At 36.1% G+C, this 27,425-nt stretch overlaps 1 protein-coding gene across 5 annotated transcripts in view; it reads left to right on the top strand.

The window, feature by feature from the left end:
- ETV1 (ets variant 1) overlaps positions 1 to 27,425 on the top strand; it is a 97,831-nt gene that overhangs the window by 53,150 nt on the left and 17,256 nt on the right. For 4 of the 5 annotated variants that reach the window (XM_010862148.1, XM_010862147.1, XM_010862149.1 and 1 more), the window contains 4 exons: positions 2,911 to 3,099; positions 7,450 to 7,697; positions 25,282 to 25,350; positions 26,904 to 26,972. In XM_010862148.1, the coding sequence (XP_010860450.1) occupies positions 2,911 to 3,099; positions 7,450 to 7,697; positions 25,282 to 25,350; positions 26,904 to 26,972 (575 nt within the window). The remainder of the gene's footprint in view (positions 1 to 2,910; positions 3,100 to 7,449; positions 7,698 to 25,281; positions 25,351 to 26,903; positions 26,973 to 27,425) is intronic. The other variant, XM_010862150.1, reaches the window with a different exon arrangement.

The following is a 27,425-nucleotide window of genomic DNA, read 5'->3' as shown; positions in this document are numbered from 1 at the left end:
ATTTTAAAGGAGTAATTTTTATCCAGATCATGAGCTGCTTTTCCACAACCGTTAGGGGATGCATCCTGAGATTGTAAAAAGGGTCTTAGGTGGCATGAGCAGGTACCGAAAGTTCAGTTCTCATTAGAAAGAATGCATTATGCACTTTAGAGTTTGTAGGGGGAAAACAATGAAGCATTTGGCAGGTCTGAACAGTACATTAGTTATCTGACAGGCTTTGCAGATGATCTATAAGATGCATTCATGGACAGTTGCAGTAAAGTTAGAATTTTATAAGGCTTAGCAGAGGCTATTATCTGTTAAAAACCCAGTTGTTCCTTCTGATGATAATAAAGGGTGGAGCAGTAGAAGTACATTGTTCCTTTGTTGGAAAATTTGATAACATGTATGTTCATTAAAAACCCTTCACAGTAAATTGCATTCTGCTACTTTTCATATTGGCCCCTAATTGCATAAGGAAAAAGTTGGCTCTGTATATTGTATGTTATTACTCTCAATTACAGTAGAGACATAGTCCTTTAAAGGAGTTGGTTTAGAAACTTATAAAAATGATTACAGATATTTGCGGTCTTATAAATTATGTTGATTCAAGTTCAAGTTCATAATGCATTATGATTCAGAGGAGTCTTCTGTTTCCTCAGATTTTTTTTTTTTTTTTTACCTATACTCTGTTTCCTTCTGCAGAATAATGTTATTTTTTTTCCCATTCTTTAAATCGAAGCATAGCTGAAGGTTAGAGGTGTATAATATAGTGATTCACAATATTTAAAGTTATGCTCCATTTATAGTTATTATAAAATACTGGCTACACTGCCAGTGTTGTACAATATGTTCTTATAGATTATTTTACTCCTAGTAATTTGTACCTCTTAATCTCCTACCCCTATATTGCTCTTCCTGCTTCCCTCTACCCACTGGAAAGCATTCACTTGTTCTTTGCATCTGTGAGTCTACTTCCTTTTTGTTACATTCACTAGTTCGTTGTTTAAGATATTTAAGATTCAAAAAACTTTGGTTTGTATAGTTTCATGGTACCGACCGGTGCTTGGATATTTCATTACTATTTGTTCTTGCAAACTTGTCTTCTGCATCCTCTTTCCTAGACAGTTCACCAGAGTCTGAAATGATAAAGGTGGTCCAGTTGAACTGCAAAGCTTTTATAAGATATATCTCTTACAGAAGCCTACTATTAAAGCATACTGAGTTCAGATAAAACAGTATTGATCAATCTCAGTTTTATTTTATCACATTTTTAATTTTTGCATTTTCTCCTTATGAATAATACTGTGTATTCACAGAGTAATTATTTAACATATTGGAGAATTTTTAATTAATAAACCAAATAGGTATAGAATTGTCATTGCATTTTAGCATTGATCAGAAGTGTGATTATGGAAGAACTACTGGTTTATAGACATATTTTTCAAAAATGACATCTGACTTCCATAAATTAATGGTAGAATTACCTGTGTATTTTGAGATTCTTCTCAAAGACCAATAATTCCCACAGTGATTTATTGGATTAATTCTGTTTTTTCCATTTCTATATGAACAGTGTAACACAGTATAGCATTTTATGAGAAAAAAGTAATATCCTAGGACAGAAGTTGTATCACTGTTTTTCACATGGGAATGAGACAGGTGAACCATTTTATAAAAGAAGTACATTCTCATTCAGAAATACTGGTAAAGGAAACAGGTGGAACCAAATAGTATGAGTTTGTGGACTTTGCTGTAAAGGAAGAAAGACTTATGCAGCCCATACTCCTCTACTTCTGTAGTTTCATGCGTGGATGTAATTCTTTTGTATGGATGGAGCAACAGGATAAATTATTACATAAGTCAATTTTGTTTTAAGTTTCTTTTTTAAAGAAAAAATATACTGGCAAATGCTTTTTATCTTAAAAGGAACAGAGTGTTTTAACCTAGATATTTTTTGTTCAGAAACTTAAATATAATTTGTTTTCAATAAAGTATTTTTAGATTAGAAGAATTAGTTAAATCACATCCCTGAGAACTATGCTAAAGACTGCAACTTAAATTCATAATGTGTATAAAAACAAGCTCACTCATTTTATTCTTTTGTAATTATGTTTAGAAGTTAGACTGTGATAACAGGATTTTATTCTTAAGAACATTATTTTGTGCCTAATCATATGCTCCAAGAAGGTTTAAATATATCAGAGACGTTTTAATTTGCCTCATAAATCTTTATTATCTCATGTGAGGAAGTTAATGCCAGCCATCATTTATTTTACACTAAAAGAATGAAAATAAGGCAAAAGCATTGGCTTAGAATTCTACAACAAATAAAGGTGAGTCAGGTATGATCTGCATCTCGTTAAACTGATACGACTTCTTATTGTAAAGTCTTCTGTAATGTAGAAGGATTATAATATCAGAAATATTTAATGATCTAGAAAAGATCTATGAAACTTGCTTAAGGAGACATATCAAAAACAGATGGTAATGGGGACTTCCCTGGTAGTTCAGTGGTTTAAACTCCACACTTGCAATGCAGGGAGCATAAGTTTGATCCCTCCTAGGATCCTGCAATGTCTCACAGTGTGGCCAAAAAAAAAAAACAACGAAGAATAGATGGAAATAATGTCACTGCTTTTGCTGACAGAGATTTTCCTTATGTTATGTTGTTTGTATATGTATTAAAAATAGATGGTTTATATTTGTGCTGTTTCCAAGTGATAGATTATCCTATTTTCTGTTTAAGTGTGTGGCTGTTTTGATGATTACATGTTTTGGAATTGCAAAAACCAAAAGCCATACCATTCTAAGCTTCCTTAGGACTTTAGCCTGAAATATTTTTTTCTTTCCTTGACTGTTTGGGGTGGGGACAGAGTTTTAATTTTTCCCAAGAAACTCACATTCTCTTTTCTCTTATCTCTTGGGTAGTGCCTATGATCAGAAGCCACAAGTGGGAATGAGGCCCTCCAACCCCCCAACACCATCCAGCACTCCAGTGTCCCCCCTGCACCATGCATCTCCCAACTCAGCTCACACTTCAAAGCCTGACCGCGCCTTCCCAGCTCACCTCCCTCCATCGCAGCCCATCCAAGACAGTAGCTACCCCATGGATCACAGGTAAAGTGCAAGTACCTTATAAAAAAAATTTATTGGAATATAATTGATTTACAATGTGTGTGTTAGTTTCTGCTATACAGCAAAGTGAATCAGTTATACATGTATCTACTCTTTTTTTGATTCTTTTCCCATATAGGTCACTACAGAGTATTGAGTAGAGTTTCCAGTGCTATGAAATATATCCTTATTATTTATCTATTTTATCAATGGTAGTGTGCATATGTCAGTCCCAATCTCCCAATTTATTCCTCCCTACCCCTTATCCCTTGGTAACTGCAAGTACCATTAAAAAAAAAAAACAAAGCAAAACTGTTTTTAACATTCTTGGAGGAAATTCCTTTTACCACTTCCTAGGACCTATAGTAAATTCAAGGCGAGTGTATTAATTTTGCACATCTGTGCAAAATATTTTTAGAGTTTGCTCTGTCTTTAGCTATAAATAATTTGTGGAGAAGGTCATTTGTAAACATTCCTTTATAAACATTTAAATTGGTTGCTAAAATGGAAAATTAATCTATATACTGACATTTGAACATTTCCCTTTCTCTTTGCTTGAATTAAATTGCTTCACTTAAACTTTAAATCAGATCATCCCATTTTTATGAGCATATGTGTGTACTTGAAAAATAAAGTTAGGAGACTAATTTTAGTAGATGGCTTATGGAATTAGGTTCTTTACCTTAGACTGACTGGTTTAGCTGTACATAGTTTTGCAGAAGATAACTTATATGATAGAACTCTCTTTCCTCCTTTGCAAGTGATGGATATTTAATGTCAGTAGATGCATGACCCTGAACACTGAGAATATAACATTAAAGTGATAGAGACTGAATTAGTATTCCTTAGAAAGGAACAAGGCAAGACACAACATAGAGAACATGCTATGTCAGGTAATTCTCAACTCTTAGAGATTTAAAAATTTGTGTTTAAATAAAATATTGAAGGACCCTTAGAGGCCTTAATAATACAACTTAAAAACACAGTTCAGTTGTATACAGCATTTATTTTTTCCCCTTCTACCCTGTACTTATAGAACAAGTGGTGTGTTGGTAAATGGATAACAATAGGATCTATGGAAGAAAACCCAAAAGACTTTGATCTGTAGCATTTGATGAGTCTGTGATGTAAATATTGCCCCCATGGCAGATTCCAAGCTATCAGTATGACAACCCTGAATGTGGAATTGGAAAGAGATGTATAGTAACATGCCATGAAATAGTAGTATTTCTACCAAACAGATACAACAGGCATAATCTCGAGAGCATGGTTAGCATGCTGTTGTTGTTCAGTTGCTCAGTTCTGTCTGACTCTTTGCGACCCCATGGACTGCAGCACACCAGGCTCCTCTGTCCATGGAATTCTCCAGGCAAGAATACTGGAGTATTCTTTCCCTTTCCCAGAGGATCTTCCCAACCGAGGGATTGAACCCAGGTCTCCTGCATTGCAGGCAGATTCTTTACCTTCTGAGCCACCAGAGAACCCCAAATTTAACAATAAGCCTGTGCAAAGGGGTTCTGACACAGCATTATAAAAATAGCTCAGCCCAGGAATCCTCCAGATCAGCAAAGGAAACCCAAAGATGGGCCACTGGCAACTTTCTGAAAATAAGGGAATACTCAGCTCTGCTTTTTATAGATTATTTAATGGGACTCAATCTCAATTTCAGTCACTCTTCTGATATGAAAGGATAAGATGAAAGCATTCTTTCCAGCATGAAACCAAATAATAATGTTTCTACCTTGGTTTCCATCCCTGTGTCCTCTTGTGCTTTGGTTATGAAACGCTGTCCATTATCTTTTTCTTCTCACCCTGTGGACCTGAGACTTTCTCAGAGTGTAATGGTATGAGCATCTGTGTAAACAGTTTTGTAAATACAGATGAAAGAAATCTTATTGCCGGGTGGGCCATTAAACAGATGCACATTGTGTAGGACTGATGGGGGCATAGAGAGGACGATGCAGAAAAAAGCAAGTTTTGTTTTGTCTACTTCTGGGGACTTCCCAGAGTTCTTGGTACCAAGCCTCTCTCCCCCTCAGACGAGGGTCAGAATTAGAGATGGAACGGTTGGCGCTCTCTGAAGTTCTCTCTTATGGAAGGTGACTGCTAAACAAGCAGTGTGGCTGTTTTTAGGTGACCTAACTAGAGCTGCCATAGCCAAATCCATTTGAGCGTCTCTACTTGAAGTCAAATATTTGAGACTGCGAACAGCCGGCCCGGAACTGGGAGAGGGAAGCTCAGGTCTTTTCCCAGTGTCCCCCGCGGAGCGTGGAGGCCAGTACCAGCTGGCCCATCCCAGGAAAATCTCTGAAGCCGTATGTTTCTGAGGAGGATTTCTTGGAGAGCTCTCGCCAACAAATGACAGTCCCTCAGTTATAAATGGCAAATTTGCTCTGGGAACAGATCCTGTCCCCAAATAGCCCCCTCCAGCCCAGCACCCAACCTCTCTCAGGGAACACTTCATGGCCACCTGGGCTGCACCCCACTTCCTCTCCTCTGCCTCTCTCTGCTCCTCGGCCCAGCCCTTTGGCACTTCTCCCTGAACTCACTGTGCAGGAGTCCTGTCTCTTTTTCTCTGTTTCCCACCACTTAGACGCTGTTTTTCTATACCCAAGAGTTCATCAGCGTGCTCTCCTTACCCATGCACTCTCTTCCAGAAGCTTCTGAGTCCGTTTCTCTTTACCATCAGTCATAAGAACATCACCACAAACTTGTAGTTTCTTAGGAAGCATATGTGTGTTGATACATGCATGGTCCTCAGTGAGTAGCAACTGGAATCACATTGACTCCTGCAAACAAATGGCTTGACTTTTTTTTTTTTTTTTAAACAAAGCTTTTAGCAGAAGTATTATTAACTTCCTTGTGTGGCTTCCCAAGTGAGCAAGAGTTCTTATTTTAACTTCAAGTTACAATTTTCCGATTCACTCCTTGACAGTTCTTAATGATAATTTCTGTTTCTTTTTTTGGCTAATGAAATAAGCAAGAGAAGGGAAATGAATGCAGTGCCAGTCAGCTAATTGTTTGGCAATATCTGAGTTTCTAAGTTGGTTTTCTGCAGGTGTTGTTGGAATTTCAGTGCTTTTCATGGCAGCTGGCGAGGCTAGAGTTAAATCACAGGGTGGAGTGTTCTGAGAAACGCTAAAGCAATCGCTCCGCCATTCTTTTGCTTTTCCCTTGTTTTCATTTAACGTTACCAAAATTAAATGTTAACTCTCCAAATTAAAGTCACAGGAATGCTTTTAGAAGGGTGCAGGGGAATTAATAGGCATACATTTGCTCATAGAAATGTCGGATAGGTTATTTTTAAGCACTCCTGGGCATTTTAGAGCACTTTTAAATCTTTAATTAATCCACATCTTTGTGGTGGGTCAATGGTATTAGGATGAGACACACAGAACTGAATGATGATGTGATGAGCCAGTCAGTACGGTAGATAACCAAGAAGGAAGGAGTGTAGAAACTCACCGTCAGCCTTCTGCCAAGGCCTCGGAGCTTCCACATGACCTAACATCATGACGTGTTGCAATGCTATGTAATGCATGAATGTTCTTTCCATCTTCAGAGGTCTGCTGTAATATTTTATGCTTATTTTCATCGACCTGATATTTTGTCTGAAGCTCTCAGAAGCCAGTGTGTTCTGTGTTGCTGTTTTGACAGTAAAGAAGTGGTCTTTAAAAACTAGCTTGGATTTCATTCTCTATAATATTGCCCAGTTTAATTTCTCATTAGAATACAGTGTTCTTTAGGACATTGTTGAAGATGTAAGAGTCCCACCCATTTGAAAAGAAAGCCATTCCTTTCTTCTTTCCTCAGTAATCGATGATAAGAAATGGAAAACCATTAAGGAGGTTTTTATTTGGTTGATATTTTGTTTGTTGATTAGCTTGATAACAATTAAAAGATAGAGGATACAGTTTGAGATCAGATTCTTTCCAGAGTCTCTGTTTTGCTTTTTTTCCCTTGTCTATAATTATTTTAACTCACTTCATAAGGAAATTTGGTGAGCTACCAAGTTGATTTCTCACTGGGCATTTTAACTGTCAGGGTATGTATTTCTTGCAAATGCTACATTGCTCTCCTTAGCCTTACTTGAGGCACACCTTTAACTTCTGGTAATACACTGAAATGGTGCTGAATGGAACTAATTAGAAGAGGAACACAAGGTGTATTATGATTAGAAAGCATATTGCTACTGACCCAGGAAGGAGAAATCTCATCTTCATTGAAGATTTACACTTTGGGTCAGTCAGCTGGTGTCATGTTCACTAACTAAGCGATTAAAAATTGTGCCAGTATTTTTAAAGGCTATTTCTTGTTACCTTTTTATTTGAAATATGCTCTCTTATTTCCCAGATTTCGCCGCCAACTTTCTGAACCCTGTAATTCCTTCCCTCCTTTGCCAACAATGCCAAGGGAAGGACGTCCCATGTACCAACGGCAGATGTCTGAGCCAAACATCCCCTTCCCACCTCAAGGCTTTAAGCAGGAGTACCACGACCCAGTGTATGAACACAACACGATGGTTGGTGGTGCAGCCAGCCAAAGCTTCCCCCCTCCTCTGATGATTAAACAGGAGCCCAGAGATTTTGCATATGATTCAGGTAGGCCTGTGCTTTAAGTTACATTTATGATATCTTTTCACTTGCTTGTCGCTTTCATTAGTGTTGGCTGCAGGTTAGGTGGCTCCTGGCCTTTTTTTGGTTGAAACTTTCTGATTTATTCCTTCTTTGAATCTTTCTCTTTATGTGAAGGGTTGGACTATCAAACTATTTTGGCATGAGTCGATGGTTGAAATAGTGTCTAGGAATGAAACCTGTTTGAGGAAAAGTACAATTTGTAAAATTAAGCTCTCCTATCTCAGGCCAGGAGAGTAACAGGATTGTTCTTTTCTAAATTCTGGGCTTGTTTTTCTATTTGCTCCTGTGGCATTATTTAATGACAATATTTACAGAAAGTAATATTCTGTACTAACTTATTGCTTATTAACTATTTTTTTCTTTATTGGTATGGCAAGATTCCAAGGCACGAATAAGAATTCTTCTATACTGGACAAAGAATAGCAAAAATAGCAATAATAAAGCTTAGCTGTTGTCTCACTGAGCCAGAAAGGCCCTGCTAAGTATGGCAAAGTGGAGAATTGGGTTACCTGGAAATAAAGAACATTTTTGTCTACTGTTAATGTTGCCAAAACCTTTGCCAATATTCAACGTTGAGAACTCAGAAAAATTACATAATCTGTATTCATTTTATTTTACAAAATGAATTGAATACATTCAAAATGAATCACATTCAAAATACACTTACGAAATGAATTGTCTTACATTCAAACAAAATGAATTTGTTTTACAAAATGAATACATTTTTCGAAATCAAGACACCTGCCTTTCAGAAATCTTGGGAATTTTGAAAAATAGTATGAAATAAAAGCTAATGCTTCTAAGAAGGGCACCAGGCAAAAAAATTGCTAACATTATTGTAAGCATGATCAATAGATGGTTGTAGACTTAAAAATATTTGAAAGCAAAGTGACTTCCTTTCATGTGGAAAAAAGTTATGGATATTCTTTATGAGGGAACAATTGCTTCTCTAGGCATAACTCTGCTGAGTTTTTCTATCAGTTCCACTTGATGAAGGAAAACTGTCTCCTGGTCTTGCTTCCTTGTCTTAAGTTAACTTCTATAAAGTTACCTATTTTATTATAAACTGATCTTAAAGCTCAGCAAGAAGGAGCCCTACTGAGAGCCTCCTTCCGGCCATCCTTTCTCATTGGACAACAAGTTTAAAGAACTAAGAGGAAGTTCTGCTGAGAGATTCGGACTCTACTCCTAGAAGGTACACTAGCTACCCAGGACCCATGCCTTCCCTTGCCCAGTCAGCCCTGAGTCTACTTCCAGGACCGGAGCAAGTTCATCCCAGGCCTGGTTTTCCAGGCAGAGCACATTGCTCTTGTGTATACCTCTTAAGTCCAAGGAGGTGGCCAACGGGCAGCTGTTTGTGAGAGGATGAGGATGGAGCTTGGTTGTACCCATAAGTTTGGTGTGTGAAGCTCCTGTGGTATGGAGCAGTGTGGGCTTGAGGGATATAGGAAGTGAGGCAGGAAATGGGGTGGGCTGGGGTCTGAAAACTGAAAACTGGCTCCATACCATTTTCTCTTTCAGTTCTGATTCTAGAAATTTCCCCAAAGTCTAGGTTTGACCTGGCCTTCCTAGTTGCTATGTTATCACATTTTCAAATAGGAGGAAAGAACATATTTATTTATAAGTTTGTTTGATTCATAGTTTTAAAAGTTTTTTTAAAGATGTTTTTGATATGAACCATTTTTAAAATCTCTATTGAGTTTGTTACAAGATTGCTTTTGTTTCATGTTTTGGTTTCTTGGCTGCCAGGCATCTGGGGTCTTAGTTCCCCAACCAGGGATCAAACCTGCACCCCTTGCGCTGAAAGGCAAAGTCTTAACTGTTGGACCACCAGGGAAATCCCCATATAGTTCTAAAAATTTAAACATATGGTGTGAGGGACTTTCTTTGAATGCTTGTCCCAGACCCTGTAATTTCAAGACCAACCTACAATGTACCATAGTGGTTATAGTTTAGAACCTTTTATATTTGTCCATGATTTATGCACATAATTAAGAACCCTGCGCTACCATCGGCTTTATTATAGATAAGGCTCATTTTTTTCTGTAAATTTCTAATCCTGTTAACTGATGTTATCCTGATTCTCCAAACCTCATTTTAATTTGCTACACAGTTTCTTGAATTCATTGTGATTTCAAGAACCTTGGCATGTAAATCATTTAAACTAGCCCAAATAATTGGTTCAGAAGGAACTGCAGGGCATAGCATTTTTAGAAATTTCTTCATGTTCTCTAGAAATGATTTTATATCTCAGAAAGATTATAATTGGAATAATTTTCTTGATTCTTTGGTTTTCCATCTATTTATATTATATGTAAATATGCATATATTTATATTAATACAACATTCTCCTTATATTTATATCATATATAAAATCATATATAACATGGTATTGAGAATGTGTAACTTTTCTTAAGAAGATGTGAACCAAATAAAAAGATTTGAGTAATCCAATGAGGGGGGAAAAAAAAAGAAGAACTGATACCGTGAGGTTTCATTGCTTTAGTTTTGGGCCATATGTAATATAGAGTTCTGAGTCAGTTGCTGTTTGGCCCTCAGAGGCACAGATTCAGTTACTTATAACCAAAAAAGGATAGTCCATGCTTTTGCTCAGCCTGCTATCATCAGATACCATCAATTGGAAAGCTTAAACAGCAGACATTTAACTCTCACAGTTCTATAGGCTGGAAAGTCCAAGATCAAAACTGCCAGTGGATTCATTTCCTGATGAGTCTTCTCTTCCTGGCTTGCAGATTGCTACTTACTCACTGTGTCATGTAACAGAGAAAGACAGAGCTCTCCTCTCTCCTTCTCTTCCTTTAAAGATACTAATTCCACCATGAGGGCCCCACCCTCATGGCCTGGTCTTATTCTAATTACCTCTCCAAGCTCTCCTCTCCAAATACCGTCATGTTAAGCATTAAGGCTTCACAATGAATTTTAGGGAACTTGATCATTCAGTCCATAAAGAGTGCAGTATCCTATTTTAAAGGTACATAGGGCATCTTTTTTTGTAAGTTACCATATACCTTGCAAATGACTTCTGGAACATTTGTTTAATATTTAAGAAGTTGTTAATGTAACTTTCTCCCCTCTAAATTACATTTCAAGTTGTTAAAGTTGGACAGTACCTTTGAATTCTAATTTCAATATTGCCAATAAGATACAGTTCAGTTTTGCTTGAATAAATAGTAAAATAAATAGTTCAATAGTAAAGTTACATCTTCTGAATGGATGTGGTCTGAAGAACTGTAGTAACTGTAACCAGGGCTGATGAAAAATTAACCTGTGCCTTTCAAAATGTGTTATACTGACCACCCACTTGAGGCAATTAGGCTGACACATCTGCATATGTCCTTCATTGCTGTCACAATATGATCTCCAGATATTTCGTTTTATTGTCTTTAGTTCTTTCATCCTCGCTAGCAATTTATTAATCTTTTTTTTAGAAAATATAATGTATTTATCCCTGAATTATTGAGTGCTTAGTTCACTTACTGATGTTGAACAAATAGCACATTAGAAAATACTTTATGTAATCTAAAGACAATGCGAGAAACATTTCATAATCCTTTTATTCAGCATCTATGATCCACAGATTGTCCTTTAAGAAGGCCTCTAGAACTCTTCATTGCTTAATTCAATATAACATAAATGTTGTGAAAATAAAAGAAGCTTTGTAAGTGAAAAGGCAACATGATTATGCTCTAATAAAGCCTGACATTAATTATGACATGGGAAATGGAAGGTCTATTAGTCATAATTATAATTATAGGAATGCAATTTCAACTGCTGAGTATTTAAGCTAAAAATTACAAAATATTATGTTAGTAGAGTAGAAATTTTTATGAAGAGAAAGGGAAAAAAACTTAGATCAGAGAACTCTGAAAAGATAAAAAACAATTGATATTTAGGGCCAATTTGATGAACCAGTACAATATGATCATGATTATAATATTAAGTTCTCAACAGTCCAGTACAATAATAGATGTAATTATCTATTATTGTTGTTTTCCTTCTCTGTTTCTCTAGCCTAATATCGCTGCACAAAGCAGGGACACAGGCTTTTTGTTGGTTGGTTGGGTTTTACTGAATCCAGTCTGATTTCTTCTTTTTTTGTCCCTGTGGCTGAGTTCAAAAGAATTGAGTAAGCACTGTGCTTCGTATGGATACAGTGCTCTATTTAAATAAAATTGTGGCTGTTTTCCCGTGTTCATACTCTCAGAAGAGGTTTTGCAGATTCTGAATGCCCAATGAGGTAAATATTTTAGATATTCGCAACAACATATTTTGTTAGAATTTATGTGTTCATTGACTGGTCTTTTGTTTCGGTTTTGGATAGCTAAGGGTAGTATTTTTAGGAGGGTGGTGAACACATGACACTAAAATTTAACTCAAGAAAATATCAGCACAAAATGTTCATACACTTTGATCAGCTATTTTCACTGTCAGAAAATTATCTTATGGAAGGGGAGGCACATGATGAATATTTAGTGGTGGAGGAATATCATAGAGTAATTGGTAATGTAAGTTATGGCTCTCAATAGCAAATATTATGCAGTCATTAGAAGCCAGACTTTTAATAATATTTAATGAAATGAGACTATTGCGTAAAAAAATTATACACGTCAAGTGTGGCTCAGGCAAAAATAAGACCCAGTATAGAAACACTGTAGCGCTATATAGGCAGTGATAATATAGTCAGTATCTACTTTGTCTATAAAGTGCTTTGTCTTTTAATTATGCTTAGTACAGCTTTTCTAATCAGAGTATTAAATTGTCAAGTATCACCCAATTTAGAGTTGAAAAAGAAAAGTGTTCAAGTTAATCACATCAGTCCTATAAGTAAAAAGAACACTAAATAAAGAAGGACATAGTCTCATTTGTTGCAAACCTGGCTTCTATTCCTTTGTTTCCAGGGCTGCCTTAGAGAGGGAGGAGAATGCATATGATACCTGGTCGGTTTCAGGCTCATCCCTGCGCTGTGCTTGAAGCCCCATTATTTAATGCTGTTATGTTACTTTGCATTTGCGGCTGGTGACTAAAAATCTTAACCCAGTAGTTGATTGAAGAGGTGATACATTAGTAAAGTGTTTTTAACACTCAGGGCCTATTCTGTTACTTTAATTAATTTGAAAAGCTGCCTCCCCACCTTGTGTTGGAGCAGTTTTAGCCAGGAGCTGGGAATGAAGAAGGGAAAGAACTTTCAGAGACAGGAAATAAGAAAATGGGGGAAAGTGCATGCTTGTAGCTTTAGGAGGGAAGGAAGCAGTTCTAAAGGGTGGGGGCGAAAGCTGGGATCATGTTTTCTAAAGAAAAGGTTTCTGTATTTTGTAATTGTTTTTTAAGGTCATTGTGTTTTTTAGTGTCATTCCTTCTGGTACTGATGAGTCCTTCTTTCAGTTTGGAGGCATGACATATGTATGTGTTGGCAAATGCGGCATTATTTTCAATTGGGAAATTGACACAAATAGTTGTTTCATAGAATCATAAGTCTTTAAGCTCATGAAACTCTTGGGGATCATCTCATTGAAATTCCTTCTTTACACTCCACTGTAGAGATAAAATGTCCAAGGCTCATTCACGTTAACTACCATCAGTTGCATAGTTCTCCTGTGAAGCAGCCAAAACTAGAACTTTTCCTAATAGTTCTTCTGAAAAAGGATGAATGATAATTAGAAGGAAAAGTAACAAATCAGTGTCATCAGTTCAGTTCAGTCGCTCAGTCATGTCCGACTCTGCGACCCCATGAATTGCAGCACGCCAGGCCTCCCTGTCCATCACCAACTCCCGGAGTTCACCCAAACTCCTGTCCATCAAGTCAGTGATGCCATCCAGCCATCTTATCCTCTGTCGTCCCCTTCTCCTCCTGCCCCCAACCCCTCCCAGCATCAGTCTTTTCCAAAGAGTCAACTCTTCGCAGGAGGTGGCCAAAGTATTGGAGTTTCAGCTTTAGCATCATTTCTTCCAACAAACACGTCATAGCCAGCTCTAAAATTCTTTGATTATGTAAACTTTGAGTTTGTCTGAGCCTTCTTTCTTATTGCACTTCACTCTGTTAAAAACACTTGATCACTTGATGGCTTAAAATACAAGAGTCATTTTCAAACTGGTGTCAGCTCAATCTATTTTTTAGTAGAAAACTTATGAAGAACTGAAATATGTAAAGAAAGCTTACATTTGGAAAAATAAGATGGGCCTTTTCTCACTTTCAATTTTAAATCCAAGCAACCCTTTCTACGTTCTCCATATACTTCTTCATCATCTAAGGACTTTAATGAAGGCCAGTAGACAAACCTTCAAATTTAGAGAATAATTATCTGTTCTTAGCATGTAGAAAAATTATATGTAGGCAGAGAAATGATCAAATAAATGCAAAATATTTAGCTCATGTTAAATATGTTAAAAACTAGAAATGTGTTTAACTTTCAACTGTTAGAACTGACAAATATATCTGGTAGTCACATAGGCCCAAGCTGGCACTGCAGTCATCAGAGTTAAATAGTCTTGGGTTTCTGAAATGGTGAGAGAAAAATTTTATGTTGTAAATGTTATTCTATGTTTTGCTGTGTTGATGGGTACTCATCTTAAATAGCAAAGAAAATAGTGAAGTAATTCCTAACACTGCTCTTAGTGAGCATTCTTGGAATTTTTCTTGTAAAATTTAGAATATGATTTTAAATTTATGGGATGAAATCAATAGCTAGTAGAGCAAGAAAAAGATAATTATTTTCTGCAGCCACATAGAAATATGAGTAAATAGTGCTTTATTTTGGGTTGAAGATGATTTGTCAGGGCCTCATCAACTGGTTCAACTTGCTCAAAATTAAAAATAGACAATTCAGAAGGCTAAATTTACTCAGTAGTTTATTTCTAAATTATTACTATTATGATTGTTACTACTACTACAGTACTACTACTGTAGTAATATCTCAGGAATTCTGTCATCAGGATATCTTTTTTTTTTTTAATGATTCCTGATTATTTACTTTATAAGAGGAGATATGTATTTTAGGGAAATTGGCCTCATATATGTTTTATGATAAATATTCTTACATGCTTAATGAACAATTGATCCATACGTAAGTAAACAACCAAAAATATTATTCAAGAAATAACAAGGAGTGGAGTGAAGGCAAAAGAAAACTGTTGAAAATGCTAATTAGATTTAGATGGAACAGTAAGAATAGAAGTAAGGGCTCCTGATACTCGGAGAAGGCAATGGCACCCCACTCCAGTAGTCTTGCCTGGAAAATCCCATTGATGGAGGAGCCTGGTAGGCTGCAGTCCATGGGGTCGCTAAGAGTCGGACATGACTGAATGACTTCACTTTCACTTTTCACTTTCATGCATTGGAGAAGGAAATGGCAACCCACTCCAGTGTTCTTGCCTGGAGAATCCCAGGGACAGGGGAGCCTGGTGGGCTGCCGTCTATGGGGTCGCACAGAGTTGGACACGACTGAAGCGATTTAGCAGGAGTTCCTGATACTTATTTTACACTTTCAGGTCTGCCATAAAGCTTTGTCATTTCCAAAATGGAAGGCCTCAAGATAGATAATTATAATTTTAATTTTTAAAAATACGAAATACGACGTTTGTAAATATTCAGCTTTACTTCATCATTTTTACTTACCTATCTTTGAACCACCATGGAAACTAGTTCTAGATACTGAAGTTTTTTTTAAACCTTGAAAAAAGAATATTATTTAAGAGTTAGTAATTGAATATATATTGACTCTTCAGCAGTCTTGTTCTGTTCTGTATTTCCTGTGGATGACATGTTGTAGGTTTCCTTATCATCTCTCCTGGCTATGTCAAGTATTCTAATTTTAGTTCAAAGTTAAATATGCTGGTAACTTTATTTATTTACTATCATTTTATTTGGCAGATATTAGAAATTAGAAGATAAATATTAAATTATTATAACATCATATTAGCAAATCTTGCACACATTTAAAACCAAAGACCATGCATTTTTCGTGTTTCTTCTCATTCCTTCTTCTGTAAGCATAGTGAAGATTCCTTGAGAAATCAGTTAAAGATCTACCCAGGGATTGTTGACTGCAACCAGTTCGCAAAATGGCTTCAGGTCACTGGAAGAAAGAAGTATTTTCTTCCCTTCAGGGTCAAGGACCAAGTTACAGATGGCTGATAAAACCCACGATATGTTTTGACAGTATTTGGTAGTGGACTGGGTCTTTACAAATTGTTCCCATAATTGCTCATAAATAGCTTTTTTCCCTCCTAAAAACTCTAGATATTTTTAAGTGTTACCATCTTTAGTAATTTCCAGTGTAGTGATGATTATGTTTCCATGAACTTTGGCTTTTTGTACCTGATATTTAACACTCCCAAAGGCCAAGCGTTGGCCCTACTCCATGACAGAGCATCGTTTGCTTATGGTCACATTTTCTCCTGAAACAAGGCAACTGGTTTTTTTTTCCCTCTTAACATTAAAACTGTCACTCGAAGAATTGGAAAATCACTTGGGAATTTAAAGGAATGAGTTATTGGATTGTTCAGAAAATGGTAACATCTTACCTGTTTCTCTGACATCCAAAGATAATTTTCTTTTATTCAGCCAGTAATTTGTGGATTAGTAGGTCACATAATCTCTGATTTTTAGGTGCTTCAAATGTGAAAAGTGATGGTGATGTCTTCCTAATTGGTCTTGTTATTGTAAGAGAGGTCATGGATTGGCCTCACAACTTGACATTGCCTTTTTTTGCTTATCAGATCTCACACGAGTTTTCCTATTTCAGTTCTGAGTGAAAATAGCAAATCTCTCCAAGATTTGGTCCACTCTGTCAGTTTTTCTAAGAAATACTTCAGTATGCTCTAAATCTACAGTTACAGTAAGTGGCATTGGCTAGTGATTTGATTTGAGAATTGAGACCATGGTCTGGATTTACTCTTTATGCATTAACACAGGTCAAATGGACAGGGACTGCATTTTAAGTCAGTAATGGAAGGCTGAAGGCTGTTTTAAACCAATCATATCAGTTTTACCCATGACTGATTGATCCCTAGAGGCAGAGCCCTGTAAGCATTTCTCCTACATGAATGGACTCTATAGAGCCTGGAGTTTCATTCATAAAATGGAGACTGAAAGGAAAAACATACAGACACACACACACATACACACTCTGACTCTCTGGAATGTCCATTTATACAGAGCTGAAGGGTGTAGTGTTCCATCAGCTGCTGCTTTTGCCAGTTGCCTGGAAGTAATGATTAATGCTCATTGGTCCTGCCTGCATGTAACCTGACCCTATGTAAGGCCGTGCAGTGTTCATAATGTATAGTGAACGGAGAAGACAACATTCTCAAATCAGAAACATAAACAGGAACTGGTGGGTCTGAATTCCATTCAAATATGTCATTTCAGCCACACAGTGTTTGTCTAACTTGGATTTTACAGGCAGGAAAGGGGGAAGGGAGGGATAGTTGGCTTGTGAGTTGTACTAGCGTGAAAAAAGGGAATTAGAATGGGGAGGGGAGTGTACTTTTTCTAGGGTGGGATTTTTAGTTTCTTTTTAGAGAAAATGACCACGATGCTTAGGCCCAGAAATGCTTATTCCAAGTGGGTGAAATGAATATACAACTGTTTTCATGTGTGCAACTTTAAGATTTGCAATTAAACGAGACAGTTTAAGGATGTACATTTGAATCTCTCCCTGTGTGTGTGCTTCATAAAAGTGAATAAGAGAGGGAAATAAATATTTTTTTTACGAGTGTATATATCTGAGTATATATTTTTAGGTTTAGAATATTGTTATAGAATTTTTTATACTCTATCCTTTAGGGACTTAACTATTTAATAGTTTAGAGAAAAAGGAGACTTTATATTTCATAAAATATTTTTACCTAACGTGTATAACTTAATGGAAATCTTTTCAAGGAATTTTTGTCAAATAGCTGATTGTTTTTGTTATCTTGTATATGCATTTTCTATTGAATTGCTTCTAATACAGTCTTGGAAATTTTACAAAAACAGCTATTCAAAGGCACATGTGAAAAACAGAGCGAGGCAAGACTAAAAGAACGACATGCATGTGTCATCGTGATGTATTTACTGTTCTCTGAAGTTTAGAAAAGTATCCTTACATGTTCCATTCTGCTAACCCTTCCACTCAGAGTGGGCGCTCACAGTTCACTGTTTTCATTCACTTGTTTTTATTATTCTTAGTGTTAAAAAATAAAACCACCCACTTTGTATGACACTGGAAACATTATACTAAAGCCTGGACCTGTTAGCTATTTACTAACTGGTGTCATTTTGAGCGGGTGTCGTTACCTCTTTTGTCCTCAGTTGCGTCATTCATAGAAAGGGACAAATGATCCCTATACTTTTGTGTTTTTGTGCAGCAGTCCATGGGGCCGCAAAGAGCTGGACACGACTGAGCGACTGAACTGAACTGACTGAAGGATTCAATATGACTATGCTTGTAAATGTTAAAGTATTAAGGGTCCAGGCAATTATAGTAAGGATTTCTGTTGGTATGATTTTTATCTCCTAGAGATTTCCTCAAAGACTGTTGCTAGTTCTTGAATGAAATGCCACCGTTACATCTAACATTTACAAATACACTTTGGTGCTAAAGGATAAGACAGAATAGAGAAGTTCTTATGTTAAAGCAATCATGTTGTGTATGGCCAATAAGATACTATAGTATTAGGATGTTTCTAATGTAGTGAAACAATCCTACTCAACTTACTACTAGGACTACCTGTGTTCAAAGCAAGTAGATGAAATCATCTGAATATTGTGGTGATCCAGGGAGAAATGAAAGTGAGAAGACAATTCCTGGTGTATTTGTTTCAGATCACGTGGATTCCAGAAAGGGAACAATTCAGTATTGAAGCTCATCATAAAAAATTCCCCCACCTCAGAAAGTTTGGAGGGGCTTGTTTGGGCAACTAATGGTATCTTTTCTTTTAAACTTCTACTGGTTGTCAGAGTACAGTAATATCTAATATTAATAAATAGTCAAAGTTAAAATTGTACTTATTTTATGTAACTGTATTTCCTATCATTTCAGCTTTATTTTCAACTTTAACAACAAAACCTCCACAGGCTTATAAAACTTGTAAAACAGTGAGCCAACTAGATCACAATAAGCCAATCCTGTTTGAAGGTGGTGGTTATTTGTGTAGGATATTGTCCTCACCCTAAAAAGAGATGCTTCCAAGAGAAGTCTGTGGTAAAAGTCTGTCCTGTTATTTTAGATACGTTGTTGTTGTTCAGTCAGTCAGTCACGTCCTACTCTTTGCCACCCCATGGACTGCAGCACTCCAGGCTTCCCTGGCCTTTAGTTCTTTTAAATTACGTAGCCTTTAAGATTTAAAAGCATCTGACTGCAGATAACTGTTTAAGCTTTTTTTTTTTTTTTCTCTTTTTTAAAGCTTTGCAAGCACTATTCTGGGCGTACAAAGACTGACATAGTTCTCTTTCTGTCCTCAAAGTATGTTAACAGTAGATTCAATGCATCTGAACTGTGACAAAAGAAATATCTCTGCAGATTTTACATTATTCATTTTTACAGTTTACTAAAAATCCTAATGACAAATTTCCCATCTGAGTGTGAATGAAGTAAAACTCCAGCTTTTCTGCCTTCTTCACATGAGTTTCAATGACTAAGTTATTACATTCACATACAGATTTTGTGAGTGACAACAGATACCTCTTATAAAACTCAACATTTTAGCCATCACACTTGATTTTGCCACACTTTAATTCAAACATACTGATACTGGGCCTTATTTTTAGAACTAATTATTTTCAGGTTTGTTCCATAATAGAACGACTGTATGGGTGTAAAAAAAAAATTTCTCACATTAGCATCTTTTTCAGGGAACTTCATAAAATATGTTTTCTTGATCACCTATAAAAATCTATTCACGTGGCAAGTGGATATGCAGAGGCAAAGGATGATACACTAGTATGTATGTGAATAGTTTTGCTTTTAAATACATCCTTACGAAGTTTATGCTATTTACATACCCTGGAAAACCTTTGGATTTTAAATGTTAAACTGTGAGTTTGCCAGGAAATGAGTAGAAACAAAAAAATTAAATTTAAGACAGACAAAACTTAGGCAAGATCTGTCATAATACTCATGTTTCTTGAATGAAATTGATGCCATTATTTCTTGGTACAGCTCAATATTTTTTTGGTAAATGTTTTTGCAAAACTTATTTAAACTCCTATGTTTACATTGAAATACACACACACAGAAACATATTTCTCACCAAGTACCTGTTAATTTCTGATGTATGTCAATACACTCATTTTGGCCCTTCGCTTTTTTTTTTTTTTAATTTTATTTTATTTTTAAACTTTACATAATTGTATTAGTTTTGCCAAATATCAAAATGAATGCGCCACAGGTATACATGTGTTCCCCATCCTGAACCCTCCTCCCTCCTCCCTCCCCATACCATCCCTCTGGGTCGTCCCAGGGCACTAGCCCCAAGCATCCAGTATCCTGCATCGAACCTGGACTGGGCCCTCCGCTTTTAATGTGCCAAATTTTCCACTGTCATCCTTATGCATTAAACAAATTTAGGTGGACCTGATTTTCTCACATCACCTCCTCAAGGAGTTAGTTAAGTGTGTAATCAATCCATTCCTGCATTGCACACTGATATGAAAGTAAAAATCACATTAAAATACAACATCCAGTGTATTCCTATTTTACTGGGATTTCTCATTTACTCTTTGAGATTTGTATGCTTGATTAAGTTATCACACTGATTATTTTTTTCAGGAATTTAACTACAAGCATCAAATGAAAGCAAGGTGCTTTCTCCTCTTAAATAGAATTTGCAATCTGGAGTGTTTTCAGGTTTGTACACTATTTGATAACAAACAGTTTCAACACATTGTAGGGATGTCTCATACAAATGTGGCAGATAGTTCCTCTCTGATCTGGCCTGTTCAGCTCCTAGAAATTTTAGGCAAACCATGCCCTGAAGAGGAACCTTCATTCTGTACTACAGGGTGGCACTTAGGCAAACCAGAAAAGTGCCTGGCAAAAGCACAACTGCACTTTGTGAGCAGATCTTTGGTAAAGCTTCCCAAATCAGTATTATATTTCCCAATACAGCTGTAAAATGCAGGTCAAGAAACAGAAACTGAGTTTTTAGTTTCATACCTTCACATCTTTATTTAAAGGAAATTTTAACAGTATTACTAAAGGTGAAGATTTAATCAAATAGGTAGTTTAGGGTGTCAGTTTACTCTTAACTTCCCCCCACAGTGTTTAGGGCATTAAAATAACAACAGTGTTTTGCTGCTTTGAGTTTTTGCAGCATATTAGATCAGCTTTCATCACCATGAACTCATCTGTGACAAATTATAAGAAGTTTAGTTTCTGCAAGCTGATTTGGCTGTGTCTTTATGACATGCTCTTTGATCCATAAGTTTCAAAATTAAAAAAAATTATTTATCCTAAATTAAATATACATGATTCAATTTACAGACTGAATTTAAAATTTTTTAAATGAAAGTCTAAATATAGCAACAAAATTGGGGGATAATACTGTAAAAAGAAAGCTTAAAAGAAGTACCTCCAAATATTTTGAAAATATAATGGAGCATCTCACTTAAACCTTATACATCATAAATTTATAATGAATTTAAAATCAATATTTTAAATATCACAGGTTAATATATTTATGAAGAATATTATGAGTAAGCATATGAATAAGCAATGTCAGCCATCTCAGTAGAAACCTTATATAAGAATAGAAAATTAAGATACAAAAATAATTTTGATACATAATTACTTTTTGTTGTAAGTACTGTGGTTCACACACTTTAAATACTTATGAGATTCACTTAAAAATAGATTCTGTTAATAATAAGTACCTTGTATTAAATTCTTAGTGTTCTCAGAAACTGGGCATAATGTTACCCATGGCTTGTTCCATATGGTCTTATCTTTGAAGGAAATCACTGTGATTCCCATTTTACAGATGTGGAGGTTGAGAGAGATGTTAAATAAATAACAAAATGTTTTACTCTCACAAAATATCAGAACTGAGATTTCAAAACCAGGTCTTAGATGACAAGGTATATGTTTGTAATCCCTGCCATACTAATGGTCCTAAGATTGTAATTATAGATGCATATTAAGACAGTGTAAATATGCAGTCGCCTTAACATTTGTGCATAGGCTAAACTGCAGCTTATGATTGTCATTGAATTATAGAAGTTTTATTTCATGAATAAACATAAATGAATATGTATGAAATGCCTCTATTCCCTGCTACAAAACATTTGCCTTTGAAGTCGCCACTTGGCTAGTTTGGATCTGAGTTGAACATTTAGCAAAAGTTAAAATGTAATGCCAAACTTCATTGGTTGGATTTTTTATTAGATAAGGTAGAAATGAAAGCAGCAGGCAATTTAATTAGCAGTAATTTTTCTGGGCAAGTCATTACTTTGATGAACTTCAGAGCAATGTTTATGGCTCCTAATTAACCATGTTAGTCATTTGATTGAATAATCACTTTGGAAATGTTTCTACAATTTGATTAGAGTCTGACCCACTCTGATGGTCATAAATTAACTGATATCACTTTAGGATAACATGACTTTAGTTACTTTAGGGAAATAAACTCCTCTTAACCATATTTTTTTCAGGCTTCTCTTTTCTGTATAAAGGATGCTGAATTTAAAGACAGACTGAATTTAGACAATGCAGCCAAGTGTCTCAATTTCAAGAGCTAGATGTTAATTTTATTTACCCTGAGGTGTAATAAATAGTATAAGAGCTGGCATAAACACAAATATATTCTCATATATGCATTTTTTTTTTCTAAATTGCTGTTTGATGCTTTTTTTTTTGGAACTTAGATCATAAGTTGAGCCTTTGGAAATGTAATGGAAGCCTGGCATCAGGTGTATTTTATGTCATTAATTTATGGCGAATTTTAAATTAGTATACTTTATACATCATAGATTAATAAGGAGAATTTATGAAGAATATTAAAGCACAGCAGAAAACAGTAAATCGTCCAGTTCGGTAAATACCTGAGTGTTCGTGAAATTACCCATCGAATCCTATCTTTGATGTCCAATGTCTAGTTTTCCAGAATATGCTTATTTTGTGTGATGTTGGAGTACTTTTATAAACTGGCCCTTCAACTTTCTCAGAAATGCTTAAACTTCTTTTCTCCCCCTCTGGGGAGGAAGGGCTACATTTAGTTCCTCTTATATATAATAGAGTTTAACCTGTACGTTTTCTAGCTGCCTCCAGAGCCAGCCAGCTGTTTTTACAGCCACACTCCAGCTGTGCAGCAGTCAGTAAAAGTATTTTGTGGCAGGGTGTCAACATCAGTTCAACAAAATGCTTGCCTCTAAGCAGCTGCTGAGCTGATGGCAGAGTCATTAACACAGTCCCTTCCAGGCCCAGCTGCATGAGGGACCTTATGCCTTGGCAATAAATCAAAATAACATTAAACATTAATTTGAAGTACCATTGGTTAAGAAGTTGGGATAAAATGGATTGCTAATTATTTGGTGACCCAGAAGATCAGCTCCATTGCAACCCTATTATAAGCACTGATATCAGAAAACAAGGTTTAACCCTGCCTTTTATGGGGTTAGAACTATAAACTGCATAATACTTTAAAGAAGGCACAGCACAATAAAATGTTTGAAAATGAGTTTGACACTATTTTCAGCTTGTAAACTATTGATTGCTAGATGCTTTTCGACGTTATTGCTATTAGGGATCGCCATTAAGATGTTTTTGACTAAGATCTTATAATGTATGCTTTTTTTTCTGTGAAATGATATCTCATATTTTGGTTGACATTTATCACCAGGCAAATTTTTAGAAAATCAGATAGACTTTAAAAATGGAACATTCTGGACCTAAAAAAAATGACATCTGGACTAAATAATGGTCATTATCTGTTATAGCATGAAAGTTTATAGACTGATAAGAGCCTTTAGATTCCAATTCACTTAAATGCTATTACTTGTTCAGAATTACTACAAGGGGTGGAAAGGAGGTTGTATTCTTATATTAAATAGCAACCTGTCATATATATTTTAAACATCTAATTTTGTATGTGCTCAGTTGCTCTGTCATGTCTTGACTCTTTGTGACCCCATGGACTGTAGCCTGCCAGGCTCCTCTGTCCATGGGGATTCTCCAAGTAGGAATCCTGGAGTGGGTTGCCATGCCCTCCTCCAGGGGGTCTTCCCAACCCAGGGAAAGAACTCAGGTCTCCTGCATTGCAGGCAGAGCCACCAGGGAAGCCCTTTTTTTTTTTTTTTTTTGTATATGTTTATTTTTGTAGATGTTGCTTTAAAATCTTTAGTAATACATACAGAAGATAGAATCAACGTAATCATGTTTATGCATTTCTGTGAAAACTGTGTATGTTATATTCAGATTTGGACCCAGGTTTTAGGTACCTAAAACTTATAAAATGTGGAACCTGAAAGAAAAAGTAAAGGAAATGGCATATACAAAATTAGGCTTAAGGTCTCAGCCGCACTTTTGCAAGTGGAGGGTCTTGAGGTTGAAACTTCAGTATTCACCCTGAATTGACCTCTTGTTTATGTGAGTGAACTTCCAAATTCAGAGTCAAAGAAGAGCAGACTCAGATAACATGTGACCCCGTCCTCTATTTTATATAAACTTAGAAAATAACTTATCTAAAGTCATATAGCTTTATTAGTAGTAAATGAAGGACCTGAATTTTTATCTTTTGTCTCTTAAATCTGTATTTCTTTCCCTTTCCCCATATCTAGGCTGCTAAACACATTACATACACAGCCATCACTATGACTCAAGTTTAACCATTAACCAAGTTTTGTTTTCTCAGGAATGAATTAAGTTGGTCATACAAGTAAGGCCTTGCTTTTAGGGTAGCAATGGTGTTTGCTATTGGATTTCTGCTGTTGGATTTGTTGCTGTTGAATTTGTTGCTGTTGGATTTCTCTTTTATAGCCTCACTGGCTTTGAATATGGCCTGTGGGCTTAATAAAATGAAAAGTCAGTCTTGTTTTTGTCTGAAGAAAAAAAAAAAAATAGCAGTCATCTTACTAGGCTGAAGTAATTATAAGAGACATAACAATTTTGTCTTTCCATCATGATTTCTAGCCAATGGTCATGAAATAAACTGTGAACGAGTCTTGTATTGACCTTTGCTTTGGTTGACACTGGGTAAACAAATTTATCCCATACGTGTCCTGAAATGTCTTTTAACTCATGATGCTGTTTGTTTTGAGGACTCCATCACATTTATGTGCTGTTGCTTAGCCTACCTTTAGTTTAGTCAGGTTGGTGTGGGTAAAACTTCGAATTCACACACCTGTTCAGGAGAATCACTGCTCACCATGGTATGGTTCTCAGCCTTCCGTCTCTAGTGCAGGCCCTACCTGCAATGTTAACCATGTGTTGACAAGTTCCCCTCAGGAGACTCGTGTCTGTTTCTGTTACTTTCCTATCTGCACTCCGTCCACTGATAACAACATGTTTTCAGCTCCAGACTTCTCTTTGACCGATGTTCTTTCCTCTTTCAGAAGTGCCTAGCTGCCACTCCATTTATATGAGGCAAGAAGGCTTCCTGACTCATCCCAGCAGAACAGAAGTTAAGTTTTCCATTATTGAAATTCTTGTAAATACTTGTCAACATAATCAGCCATCTTCAGGATGCTGTCACATTATCATGATATACGGGAAAAATCACTTAAGTCCACTAAACCATCGTTTTAAAACTTTTTGAAGTAAAAGTAAGATTTTTCAGGTCATGATCTCTTATATTCTGTTAACATGAGTCATGTGCATATAAACAGCTGATAAGTGGATTTCTCTGTTCTTTTTTGCCAACAACCATATCCTTTTAAAATAGAACATGTGCTTTATAGATCACCCACCTTACTGCTGTCTGCTGAAATGTATCTTCAAGGAATTTTCAGTTTTGCTTGAGAGAGCTAAGTCATTGTGTTGACATAAAATGCAGTTGATTTAAATACATTCACATTTAAATATCCTGGATTTTACATTTTGGGACAAGTAATTGTTAAGCCTCACATAAGAGGCTTAGAAAAGGTGTTTTTCTCATGGGTGTGTTATAGTAACTGAGGTGGGAAAGTTGTGTTCTAATGGGCATGGTATTTGCAAGGTCATGTATGAAAGTTCTTTTATCGGGATAGACTAACCTTTAAAGTATTTCCTGAATTATGTGCACGGTCCTTGATGTCAACAGTCTGTGTCATCAGTGAAACGACTTGGATCCATCCTTCTAGGTTGAGTCTAACATTGGTTGTTTTGCATAAATGATATCAGTAGAAGTTAACCCCTGTGTTTAAAGGATAGTAAAATGAGATGGTAAATCCAGAATATACGAGACCAAAATTTTGCACAAATGCAATTTAATTGTTGTTGTTGTTAATATTATGTACCTACCACAGAGACCAATACTTATGAGAAATAAAACTGTGACTAAATTATGTGAAATTTCTTCCTAGTAATTGAAGATAATAGCAATTAAATGAAAGTCCCACAGTCAAGGATATTTGGGGGAGAAAATGATTGTAGAAAACCATCAATTTATTTTGCATTTTTTCTAAGGATTTAGCAATAAAGGAAAATTCTTTTTTTTTTTTTTTTAAATCTGACTTGTCTACTGAAGATGAAATCATGAAAAGGTTAATGCAGCTAAATATTTCTGTAAAGGAGTGAAGGAATAAACTGTATTTGTTTCAGTTCATCAGGGTCATAATGCAAGATAAATGTCAGTAATTCTCATCTGTTTGAATAATGAAACTTGGAAGAAAACAAAAAAGAAGATAATCTGTTTTACATCGCAGGTTTGCCAGTGTTTACATGAGCATTATTGGGTTAGTAATAATATCTATAGCTAACTTTCATATATTACCATGTGCCAGTCACTGTTCTAAAGTTGCATATATTGAACCATTCAATCCTCACAACAGCCCTATAAGATAGGTGGTTTATTTTCATTCCCATTTTATAGATGAGGAAACTGAGGCAGAGAGGTCATATAATCTGTCCAAGGTCACAGAGTGGAAAAGCAGAGAAGTCCTTTTCTGCCTCCATTTTTGCATTCATGGTTATATTTTGAATTGTTTGTGAGTTTTATTTCTGTCATGAATAAATGTATCCCATTTCCCCTCCACAGGCTGCATGTTTGAAAAGGGCCCCAGGCAGTTTTATGATGATACCTGTGTCGTCCCAGAGAAATTCGATGGTAGGTTTTTCATTGTGTATCAAGTGTTGATTTCTGTAAGAGGCTGTGGAGAGATACCCTTACCTCTCCTGAAAGCAGTCAACATCGCTACTTAAAGATTTTCATGCTCATCACTTACGGTGCACTCAAGTCTCGCTAAACTTTGCCTCTTATAAATTCCCTTTCCTTTTCCCATTAAGAAGCTTTTCTCTTTTGTCCTATGAGAGATCCCATTTTTAAAGACAGAGTATCATTCTTGCTGAGCTTTATGTAGAATAAGAGAGGGCCCTTTCCATTGCCCGACTGAGTACATGCAGCTTGTTGTTTGAGATGTATTGAAAGCTGATCCCGTAATTAACAAAGCGGAGCAGAAAGCTTGCTCCTGTGGACGCACAGTTGACTAATGTAGCCTCTTGCCTTTTATTGTTCATGAAAAGATGCATTATGGAACACAGGAGCAACATAGCTGCCCAT

The sequence above is a fragment of the Bison bison genome, unplaced genomic scaffold (assembly GCF_000754665.1).
Source record: "Bison bison bison isolate TAMUID 2011002044 unplaced genomic scaffold, Bison_UMD1.0 scf7180017864479, whole genome shotgun sequence".
NCBI lineage: Eukaryota > Metazoa > Chordata > Mammalia > Artiodactyla > Bovidae > Bison > Bison bison.
Note: the sequence above shows the minus strand (reverse complement) of the source record. Positions and strands in the feature narration are given on the sequence as shown.